Below are 21,227 nucleotides of genomic sequence, written 5' to 3'. Positions count from 1 at the left end.
CCAGATCACGTGGAAATTGCTCTCTTTTTTCCTGTGAAGGTGGGCTGTTGGGCTCTGGAGCAATAAGCAGTGAGGAAGAGGAGCATGACATCCCCAGGGAGTGTCCCTCTGGAGCAGTGCTTCATCAGTTGTGATGAAGGCAGGGGAAAAGGGGCTTTTTTCCCTATCCATTCCCTGTGCGAAAACACGAGATGAGTTAAATAAATCCTGAGTCTTCTGAAAGATTAGCCTAGAGAGCAAAGTTTAGGGCTGGGCAGAAATAGCTAAAGTAATTGAGGATAAGCTGGTTGCCTGCAGTCTGGTTTCATTAGCGCAGCTCTGAATTACTGTAGCGTGAGGAACATCCCTAAGCCAGCTCATTGATCACTACTTTGTGCACCTCTGCACCGCAAAACATTTTGCTATATCAAAATGTATCAGCCTCTACACTCTTCATCAGCCCTGAGGCCAAGTCACTGTTTCCTGGGCACATCATCCCTGCCTGCATGGTTCCCTGGCTGCAGGAGGAGATCTTCAGGTTGTCAGGTGCTCCCAAATTGTCTTTGCTCCTACAGCCTCACAGCTCCTGGTGAAGCTCCTGAGCTGTGCACGCCCCCAGGGGCAGGCGGTGGTGGTCAGAATTGGAGGGTCAAGACTGAAGATTTGGTAGTGATGTGTATGGCTAAAATGGCAGCTCAGCCCTTGCAAATAAACCAAGAATTGCTTTAAATTAAAAATAAAAATATTAATAAAAAAATTAAAAATAAAAAATGGCAGTTTGCTGGGGCAAGATGGAGAGGTACAATCTAGTTTTTAGACTCTCCTCACTTAAAAATAAGTTTGACACCAAGTATGGTAACTTTCTTTTTGGAAGGTATTTTTTTATTGCCAATTTATAAACTCTGCTGATATAAGGAGTTTAATAAAAATGCTGACAGACCATTATCTATAGTTGTGCTATAATAAACCCTGTTTTGGTGAGGTTTATAACTTAGCAGTTGCAAAATACAACGAATTATTAGATGAAAATAGTTGTAAAGTCTGGAAATTGACTTTTTGCTAGCTTTATGATTTTATCTATTTATAGAGAGAGACATACTTTTCACAACTGGAATGAATCTTGATGAGAATGCGAGTAAATACATATATATGGCTCTATATAAATAAAAATCTGACTTCCTTGCTAATGGAAAAAAATACAAAGGCAGAGCAAAATACAGAAATACAAGCCACAGTTTAAGGTCAAAGTCTCTTTTATTGTTGAGAAATCTGCAATTCCTCTTATTTGCTTTCTTTTTTTTTTTTTTTTTAACTTGTGTCTGAAGGCACTGAGTGTATGAACATTCCTTCTCCTTAATGGAGAGAGGCTTAAAAATAAAATATGGCACATGTGCCCCCTAAAGCTGATAAACTGATAGTACCTTCCTGATGTAATTTCTGAGGGCATAAAGTGCATATTCCAAAACCTCTTAAAATCAGCAGAAGTTTTGCAAACTTCAGTGCATTTTGGACCAGGCTGGAAGAAAAATGTGTCACTAGGTAAATCATTACAAGTTATTTTGTTCTCCTTCAGAATATTGTTCTGCCTTGGTCATCTTGCACTTACCCACCCCTGCTGCAGCATTTGCTGCTTTGAAGTACTGAAGTGGCCCTTATTCGCAGTTTGGGGTGCTCTAAACCAGCAAATTTCTTTTATCTCGGTATCAAAGACTACACTGTGGCTTTAACATTGGCAAGAAGCACCTGGAGACAGTGTCTGACCTTTTGAAATAGTTTTTTTAAAAAAGCCTCCAGGGAATCCCATTAGGAGCAAAGAAAGTTTCTTTGCTTCTCTCACCCCCAACAGCTCCAGCGATCTGCTGCTTGGTGTTGGAGCCTTTTGTAAATAAAACCAGTTTGTGTGTCCCTCTTTCAATTCAAAGTAGCTGTTTTTGTCCTTTAATTTAAGTGGTAGATTACATATATCATTCTCTGAATATTTAAAGGAAAACTGGAAATTTTTATTTCACAGACAAAAACGTCATGCCCACTCAGGATCACTGTTTCTCACCATGTAGTCCCTTATTTTGTCTCTTCCTCCTTTCTAGCCCTTTGAGGACTAGAGATGCAGGTGGAGCAGTCAGTGCTGTATTGGTGGCAGCACTGAAACTGTGTGTGGCTTCCTGGCTGCACCCTGGCACTAGTTTCGAGCAGCAGTGTGCCTGTCAAATAGCACATGCTGCTGAAATATGAGTTGCACTTCTTGATTTTGAGTGTTTTTCTCATACGTTTAATATGCTGAAATTTATTTTTTAATTGAAAAACAATTGGAGATGGTTGTCTTTTGGGTGGGGGTGTTTTGTTGGTGTTGTTGATTCTCCATAGAATTTGTCGTTTCCTGAACTTGTGATTCTTTTATAATTGGTTAAATTTTCGTGACTACAAGATGGCAGGATCCTGGGAGACAATTGCTTGTGTTCCAGACTTAATCAATCTTATCTTTAGGTCTTTGAACTTGGGTTTGAAATAATTAACTAGGAAGGCTGATATAAACAGCTGTAGGTATGAGCTGGTCATTTCCAGTAGCAAGGCTGCCGATTTGTTGTGTTTGTTTTTCTGGATGATGAAAGCATGAGCTTGGGGAGGCCTCATAAAAATTAAAAAGATGCAATAACTTCTCAGTCATGCCATGTTATGATCTCTGTCGAATTTTCAGATCATTCTCTAGTTGTATTTGCTCAGGGTTTCTAATTTGACAGCTTACAGATGTGGTAATTCTGATTCCAAGGCTGACGTTCCATAAGAAACAGTGAATCTATCCCTACTTCCAGCTTATAGTAAGTGAAGTGATGACAGCATGAAGGAAGGAGAACTTACCAGTATTTATTATTTGATCTGATTGCAAGTTGGAGATCTTGTCATACATCTTTAATAGAGTATCAAGAATTCAAGCACTGAATGTTGAAATAGCTTTGAGGCTAACTTTTAAATTACTTCTAACACTGTAATAAATAAATAAATATTATTTTAAGGTTTGGGGTTAGGAAATTCAGATTATTAAGTTCACAAAGGTCATACTTCTTTTTCTTCAGTCATCTACAGTCATCTTGCTTTTCAAGTTTTATGTGCAGTCTTTGGATTGAGAACACCACCTCTTTAGTGGTTGAACAATGTTGTGGGAAAATTGTGGTTTTCCTTAAATTCTTCTTTTCATCAGCCAGGAATAACAGTGCATGGTATTGCCTACAGAGGAGTGTGAGGAAATTGGAAAGATATGTGGATGAAAGGTTTTTCTGTAATGCTTTTCATTGAGAGAGTGAGAGAAATCCATGGTAGTTATCAAAATTTGCTGCAATCAGGCTTCTGTGTTTTGTTTCAAAATCAGAAAAGTAAATGAAAAGAATCAAAAAGGATGTTTCAGAACTGTTGAAAATCCGTGCACGTAAGGCTATTGTTCTAATCTACTTTTAGTTCTGTGTTAGGTCATAGCAGTGGGTGAGTAATTTAGATATACAACAAAGCCATCCCATTACTTCTTGGAAATAACAGAATATTTTGAGCTTTTATACTTAGACAAAGACAACTTAATTGCAGTAAGCCCTTCTGCAAAATGGTATTAAAAAAAAAAAAAAAAAAAGTCGATCAAACAAGAAAACATTGCTTTTGGAGTCTTTAAAGTAGAGGGTAGGTCTGTATTTCTTACCTGCAACCAAATGTGCAATTTCTTCTTTTAGTGCAGGTACTTTGAACACTAAACGCCACAACAGGGAGCGCAGAGCAGAAGCATATACTTGATCATGCTGATTTGTGAACCGTCTGCTTTTACTGTTTACTTTCTTGGAGGTTGTGATAGCTGCACACCTGGCTTGGGTTCATATTTTAGGCCACTGAAGGTGTTTCCTTGGCAGGGGTGAGACTGCCAGAAATTGTATCTGTTATTTTACTCCCCCAAGGATTTCACGCCACACAATGCTTGCCTGACCAAATGAACGTGGCTGCTCAGGGCAGTCACACTGGGCAGAGGGCAAATCAGAGAAGCAAGTACGGAGGAGACATCTAGTGATGATGTATTTGAAAAATTGCTGTGTCTGCCTGGAACCTGGCTGCTGCTCAGAATGCAGATGTTCCCAGGGAGCAGCTGAAGGTGATCTGGGCTGCTGCAGGTGCCTCGCATCTGCCTGCACAGCTCTGCCCTTACCAGCTGCCTTTGAACTCTGCTCTAACCCTTCTCCTGAAATACACCGGGCGTGTAATGCTTACCTGACAGGGTAGACCCACTTGCTGAAATATTAAATGGCTTGAAATGCCAATGCAGAATGCTAAAAAAAAATATATAAATAAATAAAGAGAGAGAGAGAGACAAAGGAGGAAAACAAACCACAAACAACAAAAAGCTCACTGATGTGCTCTAGACCCTACAGACTTTTCAGCAGATGGCCACATGCTGCAACAACCTCTGTATCTCCAAGGTCATGCATGTTTCTCCACGTGTGGGAACACCCTCTCTCATCTACAGTGGTAGGATTCAAAGACCACCCTAACACCTTCTTTTTGTCAGCCTTTTAAGAGAACAGCTTGGTTACTGCTATCATGCCCCCAAATAACTTGTCAGATGCATTACTGTTCTGTACTAAAGCAGCAGTATAAAACAGTGGAAGTAAATAAGAGTAAGATGATGAGAATAGAAGTAATTTCTGCTAGTTCCTAAGGGTAATCTAGAGACCTACTGCTACCTCATTAAGTACAGTTAAGTGTTGATTGGGCCATGCCCTGTTTGTCAGAGAAGCCATGTGCTACTTTGTCCTGGACGTATTTATTTGTTTCTAAGGTGGATCCCAGCGTCTCACCTGGAAGAAATGTAAGGGGAAAGGTGTTTTTTTTCATCCTGTTTCCAGCAGAATGTCGTACTGAGAAAGGACCCTTTACTTTTTGTTGCTGATTACTTCTGATACTCTGCATCTCTGTGTTTCTCGTTATATTGTGCTCACGACTCTTCTTGGAGTAACGTATCTTGATATCTACTATGTGAAGTGGCATACAAAGAAGCTGTCAGCACCAGCTGGGTAGAAGACAACAGGAAAAAAAGCACCAATAACTGTTAAGAAGCAAATGAAAATGTCTCTGCTGCCCTACTGAATTTGACTTTGAGGGCTGCTTTTTCGCGATTTCTTTGCCTTGGTTCAGCACACTTAAATACTCCCAAAGAGAAACATTTTGTTGGCTGCCTCTTGCATGCTCTCCAGGTGCATAGGCCTATGCCCAATTTCCTGTGATGCAGAAATAAGTCAGTTGATTACATTTCTGTTGCCTTTCAGAAGCCTGTAATCTTTAGGCTCTACTAATCTTTAAGGCATACCAGGATAGGTTATATCTGTGGGTCTAAACGTTTTATATTGAGAATAAGTGTGTAGCTCTTATCAAGAATAATTTACTGTTCTGTTAAGGAGGAAGAATAGGAAGTAAGCTATTACCAAAGAAAATTTCACTGCAATTTCTTTTGCATAAGCTTAAATTCTTAGTAGAGAGGTTGTCAATTAGTGTGCAGATTTTTTTAATTGGCTATAATAAAAAGCTAATTGGTGTTTTGCTTAGAGTGAATTAAGAAAGTGTTGCTATAGAAACTTTGCATGTGTATAATGCTGTTCTACATAACAGTGAATATAATAGTCTAATGACCTTTCGGAGCCAGCTGTATAGTCAAGGGAAAAAGTGTTAAATTCAGGCTTGCTGAAGTGATCATTACGGAGTTTGTAACTTCACCCATTTCATTGCCTGGAAGTGTCGGCGGCATTGTCTGCTTGAATGTTTCTCTTGACTTGTGTCAAGCCATATAATAAATGACGGTCTCAGAAGACCTGAACTCTTGTAAAATTGGAGCACTCCAGTTTCGAATGTGTAAACTGATCTGTAATCTGTCAAGCATAAAATGTACTACTTGGAAAAATTCATTTTCATAATCTGAGGAAGTGTGGTGATGGATTCATAAGTGACAACATCTAATCCTTTAGCTGTTGTATTCCTCCCTCCTCTTCCCGCTCTATCTGCTGATTGCTGAGCCTCATGTGAAACATAGCAGCTATGCTTCTAAGTCAAAGGGGATTTCTGTTCTAATTTGCCACATTCTCTTCCAGCAAAACTACTGATCTCCTTGAATGTAAACTTTGTCTGCTGAGAATAGCATAATTTCTGCAAGGTTGTGAACAGGAGTTTTTTCCTTCGACTAGTACTTGCCTACTTAAATTACTTTGGAGTCCCCATCTGTATGTTTTGCTAATTGCTTGAAAGTTAGGTACAGGTGGCATGGACAGAAAATAAGCTGCAATGATTCTGAACATAATCATTGCTACCCAGGAAGGTGGTTCAGTAATGAAATGTGTCCCTGCGTAGCAAAGGGGAAAACTGAAACAAGACTTTTTCAGTTCCCTGATTCTAAATCTCATAATTACTGTGAAAATGGACAAAAAAAAATCCTTCTTTTTTTTTTTTTTTTTTTAAAGCTTTATATCTAGAAGGTGGAGAGAGGGTGACATCCTGCAGTAATTAGTCATAATGACAGAAAAATCTTAAAATGTTCTGCATTTTTTAAGTAATAGTGTAAATGTTTAAATACGGAAAACCAGGTAAAATTACAATCCATTGACCTTTTTAAATTCTTATTTCTTCTGGTTTTCAATTTAAAAACAAAACAAAACAAACAAACAAAAAAAAAAAACACCAAAGAAACATAACTTTCTGGATTAACTAAATTTGCCACAACACTTGTTCTTCAAACTTTTAAAAACATTGATTAAAAAAGTCTTGAGTTTTTTTGATTTTTTTTTTTCTTTTCCCTCCTCGTAGATGCTTAAAAGTGAGACTCCTCTAAGTGGGCAAATTTAGGAGAACCTTTTCAAATTGTCAGGAACTGTAAAGTCAGCTTCTTCCTATACCTGTGGATCATGGCTGAATAGTGTCATAACTTAGCGGCTATCTTTCCCTTGATGCACGTATGTAAGCTGTATTAGTGTTAATGCCTTTCTGAAATGCTTCCCTCATATATTCCATATCTACTACTGATGTCCAGATCCTAAAGTCTTATGAGTTGGATGGGATGTGACTATCTCCAGAGCTTAATAGAAAGTTGGATTTAATCTCAGAGTTCATCTTTTGAGCAGTAAAACTGTAAGACAGATAAAATGTTTTAACGTGAAGCTTTTATCTGTGATCTGTGAGCAAATAAGTCTGTAGCTGGTCCAGGGAAAAGACAGGTTTTTTTTTCCTTTTATCTTGCCCAGTAAGACTGCTAATACATGCTTACATGGGCATTTATAGTTTAAAGGCATTGTTTTGAAGAATAGTAGTGCAATATCGTATTTATGACTCTTGAGGAAATGTTCCTCTTTAGAAGTTAGTAAATCTTACTTCATTCTAATTTTTTTTTTTTCTGTTTTACTATGGTTCATTGGGGACCAGGCCTTTGAAGGGCAAAACATAAAGCTACTTCTGGACTGTGATATTTCCTTTTTAATTTTACTTTACTCTGAGGCTCTGAGCATCCTGATCTGGTGTTGATGTCATTCCTGCTTTAAATGGGGGGCAACCAGGCAACTTCCCAGGACCTTCCCAACCCAAATTATTTTACCTATCTCTGACAGGGTTCAAACCTATAATGATAAAGGAGCTATATCCCTGTTGCTCTTCCATTTTGATGAATTCTAGCTATGTAGGGTTAATCTGAAGGCAAATATAATGGCAACTGAAATCTGAATAGCTTTAGTACTGTAAGTTGTGTGTGTGTTTTAATTTATCTCCAGATGATAAATTTGGTCATGTCTTTTTACATCTTATTTTCTAGCTTTTATTCTCCCCATTAGCTAAAAGACAACTTTGGTCAGACTTTTGAATTAATACCTAGGAAAACCATGGAAAACCCCATTCATCTTCCATCCACCTCTTACCCATCTTCCTGTCTGTGCAAAGAAGTTTGTTTCAGTATGGCTGCTACAGCATTACACTGAATCAGTAAAATTTATACAAAACCATAGTGTTTGGTAGATGGAAACTGCTTCTGTTTGTTCAGTGTATTTATCTGCAGTAGTGCTGGCTGCAGTCCTGGAAAATGGTGTATTGGAGGGGCTTCTTAGGTTCTGCATTGGGAATGTCAATGGGAGGCCTTGGAAAAGAAGCTGCAGCATCAGCATGGCTTTTTTTTTTTTTTCTTTTAGGTTTTCCTCCACCCTGATTACTTCTTCATTGCCACAATATGATTGTGTTTGTAGGAAATTACATCAGCACAACTTGGTTACTATTGATCCTTTCTTTGTTTTGTAATTTCTGTAGTGCAGCAACGGAGCGTTATTAATGGAGTTATCGGTAGCATCTTCATAATAAGCTTTGATTAGTTCTGAGTTACTTTGAAATACATGGAGACTGCTTTAATGTGTACTGCACTGCCTTATTTTACTTGGAGAAGCAACACATTGACACCTTTTGCATTTCATTGAAAGGAGGAGGGGGATTTGGGGATTTGCATGGATAATAGATTGCTGGTGGGAAATGCTTCCTAAGTACCAGCATGTTTTACAAGTAAATTCTACTTCACTGCTGCATGGTCAGGAAAATGCATCTTCTATCTGTATTAGGAAGTTAAATCGTTGTAAATAGTTGGATTTTTCTTTCAATGGATGGTATTATGAAATGTGATCTGTTCTTTTGCAGAGAATTAATGTCTGGTCTTTGAGGCCAGATGGAAAATATGCCTACATGAGAGAGTCTCTACAAAGCTGATCCTGTCTTGGCTTTAAGGTAAATTAATATCATGTATAGAATACATATTCTAACCTTTTATCCCACTGTAATTGTTCGATTTGAAAGACACCTGAGGATATTACACAGTCAGAAGAAAGTATCCTAAGGCATTAAGTTGCAAAACATACTGTTTAGTCAAAATAAAGTGCAAGTGTGAGCCAATAATTTGGACCAGGCTTCACTAATCAAACAGAATGGCAGTCAGTGGCCTGAATGCATACCGCCTTGGCAAGTGTCTGTTTTTGTCTAAAAATTGAATATGCATATGAAGGAGAGATCACTATAGTGGAATGGAAAATGTGAAATTAGAAAGGCAGCAAAGTATAAATAATTGAAAATCAGGTTGCAGCTCTAGCTTCTGTATTTCACGAGCTCAGTTGCAAACAAAATGAGTAGAATGGGAATTCACATTTTTGTTCTTCTAAATTTTGTTTTCATGGTACCATACTCTGGTGTGGAGAGCAAGGGAGTGAAAACGATGAAGGGGTAATTGAATATCTGCAGGAAATTAAGAGCCAAACCAGACACTAATTTTCAGCAGTCTGCAGCTTTCATTATATATGTACATACTTTGCTTTCTCATGTATCTGGGAAATGTATTCTCTAACACTGCATGATTTTAGTCTTTCTCCTCCAGAACTGTTCAACTAACTGGGTTCCATGGTACAATACAGCAAGCTTGTTTTTTTTTTTTTTTTTTTTTTTTTTTGTTTTTTTTTTTAATGAAATAATTGTAAAAAAGTAGTTATTTTAGTAAATTTCTTAGCTACACTCACAAGTAATTAAGTGTTAAGTATTCTTAATCTCTACTGAATACTTTTTTATCATTGCCATTCTTCATTTGACTGTTTACTATGGCTTGTTCATTCACTGATATCATTCAAATGTTGTGAAACTTTATGGATCTACTTACCTTGCTGTGTCTCTGGAAGAAGGGATTGGTGAGATTACTGTACTCAGGAAAGTCTTAATTTCAAGTGTTTTTTTTTTCCTTCAAATTTAACCAATGCTATGTGATGCAATGGAAATTCAGGGGTTTTAATACTGGGACATGACAGCTGGAGAGACTAATGTGGCTGTCCTGTCTGGAGGCAGTAGGACTTCCTTGGAATAATTACTTCTGTGCTCAGTAGCTATACTTAAAGCAAAAGCCTCTGACCCTGAAGATTCTGGTGATGGAAAAGTGCTCGTGATTCTAGGAAAGATGCCTGACAGATTACACTTTTGAAAAACACTTGCCCTGCTTATGTTTTAAAATTACTCTATTTAGCTTGAGTCTCATGAAAACCAGCAAAGTAACAAGATTGTGAAATAGCAAGAGTGCATGCAGGATTATTCCGTGGTAGCATTAAGGTGATAAACATGACGCTGGAAAGAGCCATATTTTCCCTTCCATCCTCAGCCACGGTCACGCAACTTCCCATGCTACTGTGGATGTTTGAGCTGTGGTGTGAGGAGCTGAAACTAACCTGGGGCTGGGGAGGGGAAGAGTTTTCGTTTGTGCTGTCCAGCTCAGTCTGTAGCTGTATGATTTAGCTGTGGGTGCCTGCAAGTGGAAGTCAGCCTGTAGCTGGGGGCTAGGCAGGCAGGGACACTGCTGCTTTGGAGGTAGTGCATATTTATGTTGATGGTAAGGGCAACGGATCGGTACATCTACTGCTTGAAATATTGCTTTGCTTCCACGGAATACAATAAAGATAACACATTTCTGCTTCTGAGATCAATTGCTTTTTATTTATCTTGACAAGCTTTAGAATAGCATTTCCTCGTGTTGAATGCCATTCTTCTAGAGTTAAAAGGCTGTCATCTGATATTATTTATTTATTTATTTTACAAATTCTAAGGGCATTTCAGTAGCGTCAGCATGAAATCATTACTGTCTAATAATAGGAATTTCAGAAGATTTCTATTAATGTCAACTTTTAACAGAGCCCTTTTACTAAAAGAGCTGTAGCTCATAATCAAGCTGTATCTTTCACTATGAAACTATTATCTGAATTGTCTGAATCGGTTAAAACATATTAGCTGTTAAAACTCAAAATGTTACTTTTGACCAGAAAGGAAGTCATCTTGTTTAACTCCCCCCCACCCCCTTCCCATTCGTATATCAATGAGAGTGTGAGCCAGTGTCAGGGAGAAAAGAAAGGAGACCTGAAAAAATCTTTCCTGTCAGTACAATCACCACTTGCATAATGCTTTGTTTCTTTTTTTTTTTTTTTTTTTTTTTTAATTATTGGGTTTTATTATTGGGTTCAGTGTTCTTGTTAATTACTGTTAAAGCTGAAACTTCTTACAGCATTTGGCATACTGAAACCTGACCAGCTGTCAAAATATAGTGTGCGTGTCTATGGAAATGTTTCGATGGAAGCTGTGAAGAAGTCCGTTATGTTTGCTAGATAGTTTGTAATTATAAAACTCTGAATAGTCTAGACAAAAAAATCAATGTTTTCCTCTAATCGTGTTTGTTCTGCACAGCCTATTTTCTTTTTCCCTCTGACCCTTTGCAAAAGCAGGCGCAGGATAGCAGCAGCCAACTGTGTAGAGTTACTGCCTTGTAAGTGGAGACACTCAGAAAATCAGGTGAAAATGTTTGAAATGCTTTGATTTGTATAGCCAAAGCCTTGAGGCAGTTGTCATTAACAAAATTGTCTTTCTTCTTTTTCTTTATGTTGTAAACTGCAGCTTCTGACTTACTATTTGTCTTTATAATGGTCTATACTTACATTAGGAGTCCTAAGCTTGCTACAGGGTATTAAGAAATGTTTTGTGGCTTGTGATGATTCATGGGAAAGCTTTGAGTAAAGTGTTCTAGATGGCATTTTGTGGTAACTTTCATTCTAGAGGACTGCTTTGGTCTGTTGCTAAGATTGTTCCTTCCCATCACCTGCACGTTTAAGTATCTGCTGGTACAGGTGTGTTAATTTAAACATAACTGGAATGCTTCAAGGAACGATGTGGTGCACTGGTGTCACAAACTTTGATTCCAAGTATTTGAAATTGTAGCTTAATCTACTATATAAATGAAGGAAAGGATTCCAAGCGTAAGACTCATGAGTGTGTTCACATCTGAGCGTCCAAACTCTTGGGTATTTATTCCCCCCATAATAGGTTCTAAGACAGCAAAATACATTAAAATATTTTAATTGAAACAAGAAGATGAGTAAGGAACGATATGTTTAAAGCAAACAAAATCTTATGGTAGCTTTTCTGTCTCTACAATACAGTGACTTCTTGCTGTTCAGATGGTGCAGGGTGGGGATTATAAATCTGTCCAACTTCCATAATATTATGGGATGTGTCCTTTTATTTACAACCAAATTATATAAATTTAAACTATAAATAACTGTGTGTTTGCAAGCTTTGGTAAGGAAATGCAGAAGTAACATTCGAGGTTTTCAGAATTCTATTGGAACTCCTGCTGACTTCTTAGGAAACTTCAACACTACTACTTATGAATTAGAATATTGGTTGAGAAGATTTATATTATGTAAATTGGGTTTTCAAATGATACTTTAAATCAACTAGTTTAGACACTTTCAGTGTTTCTTTTTCATGGGTCTTCTCTACATTTCTACTGCCTTATTCCACAGTAACTTCTGTTGTGTTTTTGTTTTTCTTAGAGGACTCAAATATAGGAAGTCATGGAAAGATCAACCCAGAGCAGAAGAGTTAATTCTGTGTGTGTGTGCCATGAGCATTATTTGAAACCAAGATTCTGATTCCTTTTCCTAATTACATATACATAGTTAACTTCTCATTTTTGTTTTTGGCTTCTGTGCTGTTTCATTTGCCTTACATATTACCCTGTTTGATACTGAGACAATTTATTGATTAAAGCATATGAAACAAGCGCATGGTGTATAAGCAGGGAAAACAAGCACGGATAATATATTTTAGATCTCATTTCTTCTGGTGGTTCTGTATTAAAAAAAAAATAATCCATGTGAAGATATATTAAGTAATGCAATAACTGCATACTAGTAAATACAAAGCCAACAGATGTGTTTTCCAAAAGTATATCACCACAAGTGGAATTGGGGAAAAATAAAACTTCATTGCAGATTTGAGGAGAAAGGGAGAACAATGCTAATTTACAAATCTTTTTTTTTTTTTTTTTTTTTTTTTTCTTTCCCCCCGCTCCATCTGGGGAGAAAGAATAAGATTTTTGCTGCCTATACTCTCACAAAAAAAAAAAAAAAAAAGCTCCTTTTGGTTTTCAGGATTACTGCATAGACGACTGAAAGATGCAAATAGCAATGAGGAATTTTATTCCATACTAGAAATTCTTTACATGCAAGGTTATAAGTAATTGGAGTAGTTTGGGAAAAAAAAGAAGAATTTATTCAGTCTGAAGCCCAGTTCAGTTGTGATGCATTTTTCCTGCTGTCAAAGAAGGTGCACCAGGCAAGCACTTGAGTCTTAGTTTGTACAGTCCAAATGCCATGTCACCGACCCATATGATTTTGCAGCGTAGTTGTTAAAAACTAATGAGATGTGCTTTGGTACAGACTAATGAGATGTGCTTTATCTGCAGAGGGCTGTAAGCAGACGTAATGTGAAAGTGCCTCACTGGAGAAGAGGGGATGGTAAATTACCTCCAGAGTAAGCATGTGCTGAGCTTGGGCTACATGTGTACCTCACGGTGCTGCAGGATTAAAGAGGCTGAGCTCACCTAACAGCTTGTCAGCACCAAAAAAAGCTGTCAAGTTCCCATGTTCTGCACTTCTTTGTGGTCTGATTAACATCTTTAAAGTGGCAGAAAGCAGAAGTGACAGAGAAAGAGTGGGTAGCCTTCTGCTGGTGAAATTGTGGGGTTAGTGAGTTGAATCGGCTTATCACAGCTTCAGAAACCCACAGCTGGTGCAAGTAAGCAGCAAGTCTGCTGGCTATAATAGGAAGGTGTGGGTTTAGGAATATCATTTTAGTGGCAACCTTCTGTCAGTATGCCTCCTTATTTATCAATTGGCATGCATGTATCAAAAGCGTCTGTTGGACAATCCATGCAGAGGCTTGCTGTTTTACCTAGCTGATGACAAGCAAAAGCTGAATCTTCTCTCTTTGCTCAATTCTGGAGGGAGCTCTGCCTGCTTGCAGCACCCGATGTGGTGTATGTGCTGCAGCTCCCTACAAGTCTCAAATGGCTGCCTTGCAGTTAGGTGACAGTCTAAGAAAGTGAGGTAATCTGTTAGCAGAGTGTTTCTCCGAAACACGTGCACACATTTTACTGCTCTTCTGTTGGAAAAATCATTATATTTGAATATTCAATCACTAGGATTCCTTCTGGTTGTTCTATATTTGCTTGGACTGAAGATACTTCTGAGTCCAAGTCTTCGTTGGCTTGACAATCCATCACCATATTCAATCACTATTTTATGCAGTATATTTTTTCACAAAAGTTTACCAATGTGGCTGGAATGCAAGCTGACCTACTTAAACATCAGTTCTTCCCAGCTATGCTGGATGGATCTAGTGGTAGGTGTTTATCTTCCCAAAATCTAAACTCAGGGTCACCCATTGTAGTGCTTTGAAGAGAAACTTGCTCTGAAATATAGAAAAAAAATAACATACTGACTTTAAAAAAAATCAGCTTTTGATTCCCTTTATCAGTTTTTAGGCTTTGCACTTCCTAATGTGATCTTAGAGTAGTAAGATTTACTTCTTAGTTGTGCAAGATAGAATTCAGTATTAGTTAGCATTTATAGTATTAGATGTCTTGCCAACAAATTGGAAAAACGCTTTTCACTCCCTCACTCCTATGCTCTTCTTTTTTTAAGCTGCTTACTTTAATCATTCATTTTATCCTTTGCTTTCAATTATAACTGCAAGATTCATCAAAAGTAAGGGTGGTAGAAATTAATCGTGCAGGGATTTTAAAGTAAAACAAATAGCATATTTAAAAAGTGCTCGTTTAAGTCCAGTGCCTTAATAAATAATTAAGTGGATGGAAGGGCAATAAAAGTTGTCACCCTTTCTACTAGATCTCTTATACTCTGCAATACTATTGGTTGCAGATGCAAATTATAAAGTATCTCCCATGCATGCATCATATTTATATATTCGTTTGCGTAATTTGATTTTGCTTAACACCAAAGAGATGAAATTACAAGGGAAAAGGAGAAACTAACTTTTTTTCTACCTTCTATGAACTGACTTTGTACTGTATGTGTAGCTTTGGCATTTGTGCTCTCATCTCTCAGTTGCTGAAGTCAGCTTGAGCTGATATTTATTTTCGACACTCATCTATTTTTGCATTAAGTAGGATGACTAAAAACAGTAGAAATGAATTAGGAAGCCATTCGTGATTTTGATTCCTAACCTCTTTTTGAGATTTTGTTGCTAAAGCTGCGTGAATGAAAATAGGAGCAGGAACGGATTAAAAACTTTGTAAAGAAACTTTACAAACAACATTTTGACAAAGCAGTTGTTTTCTGTGAAGAGAAAACTACTGTTTTGGAAAGCTGTCAAGGTGTTCTTGTTTCAGTTTTACAAATTCGGATATTGAGTAGTCATTGTTATGGCATGTGATTTCCTCCCTGAGAAAAGGGATCAGGCAAAGCTTGAACTGAGAGTTATCTGTTTTGCTGAAGGTGCTTTTAAAAAATGAGATCCCTGCTCTATGGAACAGTCCTCGAACAAAGCACCCAAGGGATAAAACGTTTATATGGATATGGATATAACCAACACTTGATGGATATGGAAGACCTAATTCTTAGTTTTGTTCTGCCCAAGTAAGTAGGTTGCAGATTCTAGTGGTGTTTTGAAGCCTCTTGATTATTATTATTTTTTTTTTTTTCCGGGGGGAACCCTTTGACACTGAACACTTTTTGACTGAAAAAACTTTCTGAATGGAAGACTCATTAGAACTGGATCATTTCACAATAAAAACAGTTGTTTCAACAATGTGATATTTTTCTGATGGCAAGTAATTTTCTAACAAAAAGCTCTAATGAGCTGTAATTAGTGCTTAGAAATAAATGAGAACAAATTGACTTTGTTTCCCATTAAACTCCAGAGTGGTGATGAAGTTATATACCACTGCTGCCTAATAACTGGTGAAAAAACTGTTTACCAAAATCGGAACTGGAAAGCAAAGAAACAACAACAATCAAACCTCAGCCAAGCCAGAGGAATGAATGTGGGATGAAAATCTCATCCGTGATAGAGCAGATTTTTTTTTATTATTTTTTTTTTTCCCCCCTCACTAGTCAAACATCCAAACATCTTGCCTGGCCTTGTTACTGTTGGTAGAGAGTACTCTGTTTCCAATAACATTGAAATTATGCATGTACTCATTAGTGACATTTGCAGCATGATGCAGTTACCTATTTGGCACAGTTCTATGTGAAGCATAAGATTTAGCTTTTCGCTCTTGTAGCCTGGAATTACTATCATCATCAAATTATATTTCTGTACATTGTCTTGTCAAATGAACTTGTTGGAATCAAGAAACATTGCGGTTTCTGTGTTGTAAATATACAGAATAACATTCTGTTTTCTTCTACAAGTAGAACAAAGACCCCATTATGTTTCTACATTTGGGCCTTTCTTAAGGAGTGAATGAATTAAGAGTTATTCCTTTGGAAAGCACTTCATTTGAATCATTTCGCACAACTGAGCACAACAAACAGCTTTAGGAGAACGTAAAACCAGCCTGGCCATTTCTCACCATTAGTCACTGTTGGAAGTGTGAAAAATCAGTCCTTTTTGCACTATTCCTGCTGGAATAGTTCTTTGCAAAGGAAGAAGTATTTTCAGCATTATCATTCTCATCTCTTGAATTCTTAAAAATAAATTTGTGTTAATTGAAGGAGATGTGATAAAATGCTGCAACTTAAACTACAAAATATTTCTATAGGTGCTAAAAGCCTGAAATCAGAATCTCGTTCTTTGAAGAGTGTGTTGGTACTCAGTAGCTAAGATATTTTTTGTTGCCTCCTTAAGCTTCTGTTTTATTGAAATTAGTGGCTTTCTTTATATGGAGGAGGACTTCTTGGAATACAACATTGAAGATAAAAACAAATCAGTATAATTTCTCCTGTATTAAGTATTTGTTATAACATAGTAGATTTAAGGCTTGCTGTCTTTGAAGAGAGAGACAGTTTGTGTTTGGAGAGGGCAGAAATGCTTTAGGTGTCTCTGTCTCACCAAATGTATCTTGCTTTGTATTGTAGATCTTTGTTGATAAATAATTTTTTTTCTTAATTATGTCTTTTAAATGTCGAGCGAGTCAAGATTGTATGTTCAGAACTCGGTACTAGATCATCAACTTCCCCAGATGTGGTCAAGAAGAAGCTTCTGAACTGGCTCCTCCATGGTCCCCAGGAAGAGGGTATGTGCAGCTGCTTAAAATCTGGGGTATCTGACTTAACTTCTGTAGGTAAATTCAGTTATTTAATTATGGCTGAGAGCAAGCTGTGCATGGAAATGAGGAAGTTTCTTAGTTATGTGCACACAGAGTTGCCACAGAGTTGACAATGAATCACTAGAGGACAAATATTTTGTTACTTCCGTCTATGTGATAATAGGCTTAAAGAGTGTTACCAGCTGTGAGGATGTTCTTTTTCATGATTAATGGCTTTGTTTTAATTGTTATAGTTTGCTTCAGAAACTTTACTTTAAAAGTACACTTTACCTAGTCTAGATAAATTTTCTTGAAAGGCTGCCTGTTATTTTCTGAAACTTAATGTAACTGGAAAAAACAAAACAAAACAAACACACAGTAGTGCAGTTTATATCTAAACACAGACCTAATTTCTTCTGTTTTAAAGAATAAAAAGTAAAAAGCAAGTCTAAAGCGATTGATTTGGACCATTTTGACTGTAATCCAGACAGAGGTTAACCTTGTGAAAGCTATTTAGTTCCTGTAAGATACTGCTATGGCTTCTCTTTGATTTCTCTTGTTGATAGTTGAAAATGTAAATGTTAAAATAAAACTAACTTTGTCGGCAGAGACAGGTGTACTTATTTAACAGATTGATCACAAAAGTACCAGAAACGTGTTATTTGACTACTACAGCAGAAAAGAGCAAATATTTCTTTGGAACTCAACTTGAAGTCAGGATAAGATTATCTGGAAAATTTTGTGTTCTTGTGCTGGAGCAGGATGGGAAGTGAAATAACCTTTTCTTTTGTTTATAATCCCTCTCTGTCACGCAGTCAAAACAATCTCAAAATTACAGTGTTCAAATCGAGGATCTTCCCTGTAGATAATCTTTGTGAAAGACGGGGGGAGGGTGTTCTTGTTTTTTAGGTTTAGAGTTCTTGGCAAAGATTTTGGCAGTGGGACCTGTATTGGCTGCAGCCCTTTCTCCATGGTGAAGAACTGTGGCTGCAAAGCTCCCATCCTAGAGAGACTGGCTTGATGGTTAACATTTACTCTCAATTCTCCTATAAAATGCAAATTCAAAGAATCTTTAAATTCGGCTGCAAACTTTCTGCAGGCTTTGGCATTTTGACTAAAACACCTGCTGCGGAAGATAAATGTTGTTCAGGTAGCTTTCTGCATAAAAGTGAAAGTAAAGGGTGGGGAACAAATGAGCAGGAGAGTCCAAAATAAGACAAAGCAGTGTAGCCTGAAGCACATGTTAATCAAAAGAGATCAAAGGATATGATGTCAGTTTATAGAGAAACAGGTCAGGCAAGCCCAGGTAACTCAGGAAGCAGGATACTAATTATTCACAAAAAGTCAGGTATACTGTTACCACGCTGTAGTTGGAAGTCAGGAGGTCAAAACTTGCACAGCAACCGAGGCAACTTGGTAAAAACAGCTTGGCTCCTAACAGAGGAGTTGATCATTTTTAGAAATGGGAGAGAATGAATCTAGTTTACCGAATACGTCCCCACAAGGTAAGAGCATGCAACCTACTTCCATGCTAAAAACTTTTGGGCACTGTTAGTTGCTGCATGTGGGAGCTTGTTTTGCTTTCAGCTATTGCAGTGTGTGCTGCATGTCCACAGAAGTGGACTTGTTTTTGCACGTGCATGTATTTTTGGAAAAATGAGGAAATCCGCATCCCTCGTCTTTGCAATGCATTGTTTTTTAAAAACAAAGCACAGCGAGCAAACATAAAAAAACACTGCACTAATTAGAAAAGTAAAAGAAAGTGCGATAAGATCGTGTGAGTATTTGGCACTCTATTGTCAATAAAGGTTGCTTTAAACAAGGTGATCTGTGGATATTGAGGTTGCTGTTCTGTAACAGTTCAATCTGCTGCAAATATTTTTGGGATAGGAAATGCTTTACACTGCTGTTTTGCACAACCTGAGTACCTGTTGCATGTGAGCAGGGCATGGCAGATCCATAAAGATTAAGGAGGTTCTTTCCCTTGTTCATTCTTGGCTTATTCCAAGTTGTTTTCTTCCTTCTGTGGGCTGTGCCAAGGTAACACCAACGTCTATGGGCTAAATAGCCCTTGTAGCACTTGTGTGGCTAACTGTGAGAGCAGATCTTTCTGTCCTAGGTATTTTAAATTTTCAGTAGAAGCCCTAAACACAACAGTTCATAAATCTTGCTTAGTCCTTCTTTTGCTACATTAATGTCAAGTTTTTGCTTCGAAAAAGAATGTTTTTCCGGTAGTCTTTTTTTTCCAAGAGACAGTTTTAATGTCCCAGGAAATATCTTCCTGAGAAATTACTTTCATTATTTTATCTTCTTAACACCCAGTGTTTCTTTCCCCTGACACTCAACCTGTGTTTTTCTTTTGCTTGGCTTACTAGTCTCTTCTTGGCCTCTTTCTCATGCTTTGCATAATAGCAACAGATAAAGCTTTGTAACTAGTTTGAGCTCTGCAAAAATCTTTAAGCTATTAAAATTTGCAAATGGTTTTGTGAGAGCTGAAACAGTGACTTTCTAGGCATTGGGAAGCCCTCTTAACTGCTTTTCCCCTGAAGTTATTCTTCATGCGTATACAAGCATGTTATACTGAGATTCAAATGTGTGTCTCCAGCCTGAGTTAATTGGGAATAACTTCGTTCGTGCTGAAGCAGATTTCCTTCTTGGAGAGCTTTTGAGAGAGGAAATACTTTTTTCAACCCTGTTTTCCACATTTTTACGTTGTGGTAGAAAGTATGTATATACTACACAGAAAATTCAGTTTTCATCCAGATTTTAACTTTGAAAAAATAACTCATTACATAGTATACAGGTCTAAATACCATTTATGTCATGTGCTGATGAGAGATTTTTAGTGTTTTTTTCTTCTTTCTTCATTCAGGATCTGGCTTGAGTTTACAGTGGTATGCTGTTCAGAAACGCATTCAGCCTAATAATGGTCTTTGTTTCCATGTTGCAAGTGAGGAGCTTTTTCACTGCTGCCAATAAAATTATATTGGTAAAACTGATATAAATGAATCAGGCCCATTGTATCACGTACAACTCCTTTGGGGGCCTGTGATCCTGAATTGTACCTTTTCTTCATTAGTGTAAGTGAGTTTAGTCAAATGAAATTTCTTTTGATGGTTTGCATTAGGGCAATGGGATGAGAATTAGGGCTGCACAACAGTGTCTTAGATTAAATCGAAATGTTCTCCGTACATATACACACACACCAGTAAAAGTTTTTTTGGTGGTTGTTTTTTTAGTTGCTGTTAATCTAATGTGCTGTGTTATTCTGATGTGTGCTTGTTTTTAGAGACTTCAAAATCGGTGATTTAGCTGGTATTTTTAAGAGGAAAAAAAGGTGGAGAAATTAAAACAATTCAAGATACCTGTCAAACCACTGCTAGTGAGACAACTTGTGTTTCTTTTCATGTTATTTATTTTTAGAGAACTTTGGGATTGTATGAATTACTAAAGGTGCCAGATTGACAGCCCTGGAGGCTGGCTTCACTTATTCATTAGCAAAAGGGATGCAGCCTGGACAGCAGGTGCATGAACCTACTCGCTGTGCCATACCTGCGTGTCTCTGTTCTGCTGGGGAAAAAAACAAAACAAAACAAAACACACAACCTTTTTCAGGAACCAAGGATTTCAGTCCTGTTCACTCCTTGCCTTTCCCTGCAGCATTTTCTTCTAAGGTCTTGTGCTGATTAGGTTTGTGCACTAAGGACTATGCAGAGATGTTTGTTTGATTTCACCTAGCAGCCGTCAGATGGTGAAGAAGGCTTGGGGCTTACATAAGTCACTAATTCTCGCCATCTGGTCCGGCAGTAAATATAAGGTCACTCTGCCATCGCAGCTCTTTTGTTTTTGCACCAAGTACAGTAGGCTCTGAGAATAACTTAGCTCCTGGTTCGGTTCCATTGTAATCATTTTACTGCTTCGGTAAATACTTCAGCCCTCAGTTCCTACGAAACTTGCAGCGTGGGTGTGACAATTGGAAAGATCAAAGCAAGCCCAGAACAATCGGCCTTTGACTGCCGGCCATGAATTGATTCCTCCTTCAAGTGAGCACACTGAGAGCCCTTTAAAAATGCAACTGCAGCTGACAGGATATCTTGGGGTTTTGTTGCCTTTTTTTGAATGTGAGTCAAGTTCTGTCCCT

At 37.7% G+C, this 21,227-nt stretch overlaps 1 protein-coding gene across 9 annotated transcripts in view; it reads left to right on the top strand.

The window, feature by feature from the left end:
• Positions 1-21,227, top strand: part of NAALADL2 (N-acetylated alpha-linked acidic dipeptidase like 2) — a 419,953-nt gene that overhangs the window by 74,670 nt on the left and 324,056 nt on the right. For 5 of the 9 annotated variants that reach the window (XM_082766747.1, XM_082766748.1, XM_082766746.1 and 2 more), the window contains one exon: positions 8,656-8,742. The exons of 1 other annotated variant lie outside the window; for it this stretch is intronic. Coding sequence is in view for 1 of the 8 variants with exons in the window: in XM_082766744.1 (XP_082622870.1) it covers positions 18,549-18,591 (43 nt within the window). In the remaining 7 variants the exon portion in view is untranslated. Of the gene's footprint in view, positions 1-8,655; positions 8,743-16,968; positions 17,075-18,483; positions 18,592-21,227 lie in introns of those variants that run through there. 3 more of the 9 variants (XR_014318086.1, XM_082766744.1, XM_082766751.1) reach the window with 2 other exon arrangements.

Source organism: Aythya marila, assembly GCF_965140915.1.
Source record: "Aythya marila genome assembly, chromosome: 9".
In the NCBI taxonomy this organism is placed as follows: Eukaryota; Metazoa; Chordata; class Aves; order Anseriformes; family Anatidae; genus Aythya; species Aythya marila.
The sequence above is the reverse complement of the archived record's forward strand: the minus strand, read 5'-3'. Positions and strand labels throughout refer to the sequence as shown.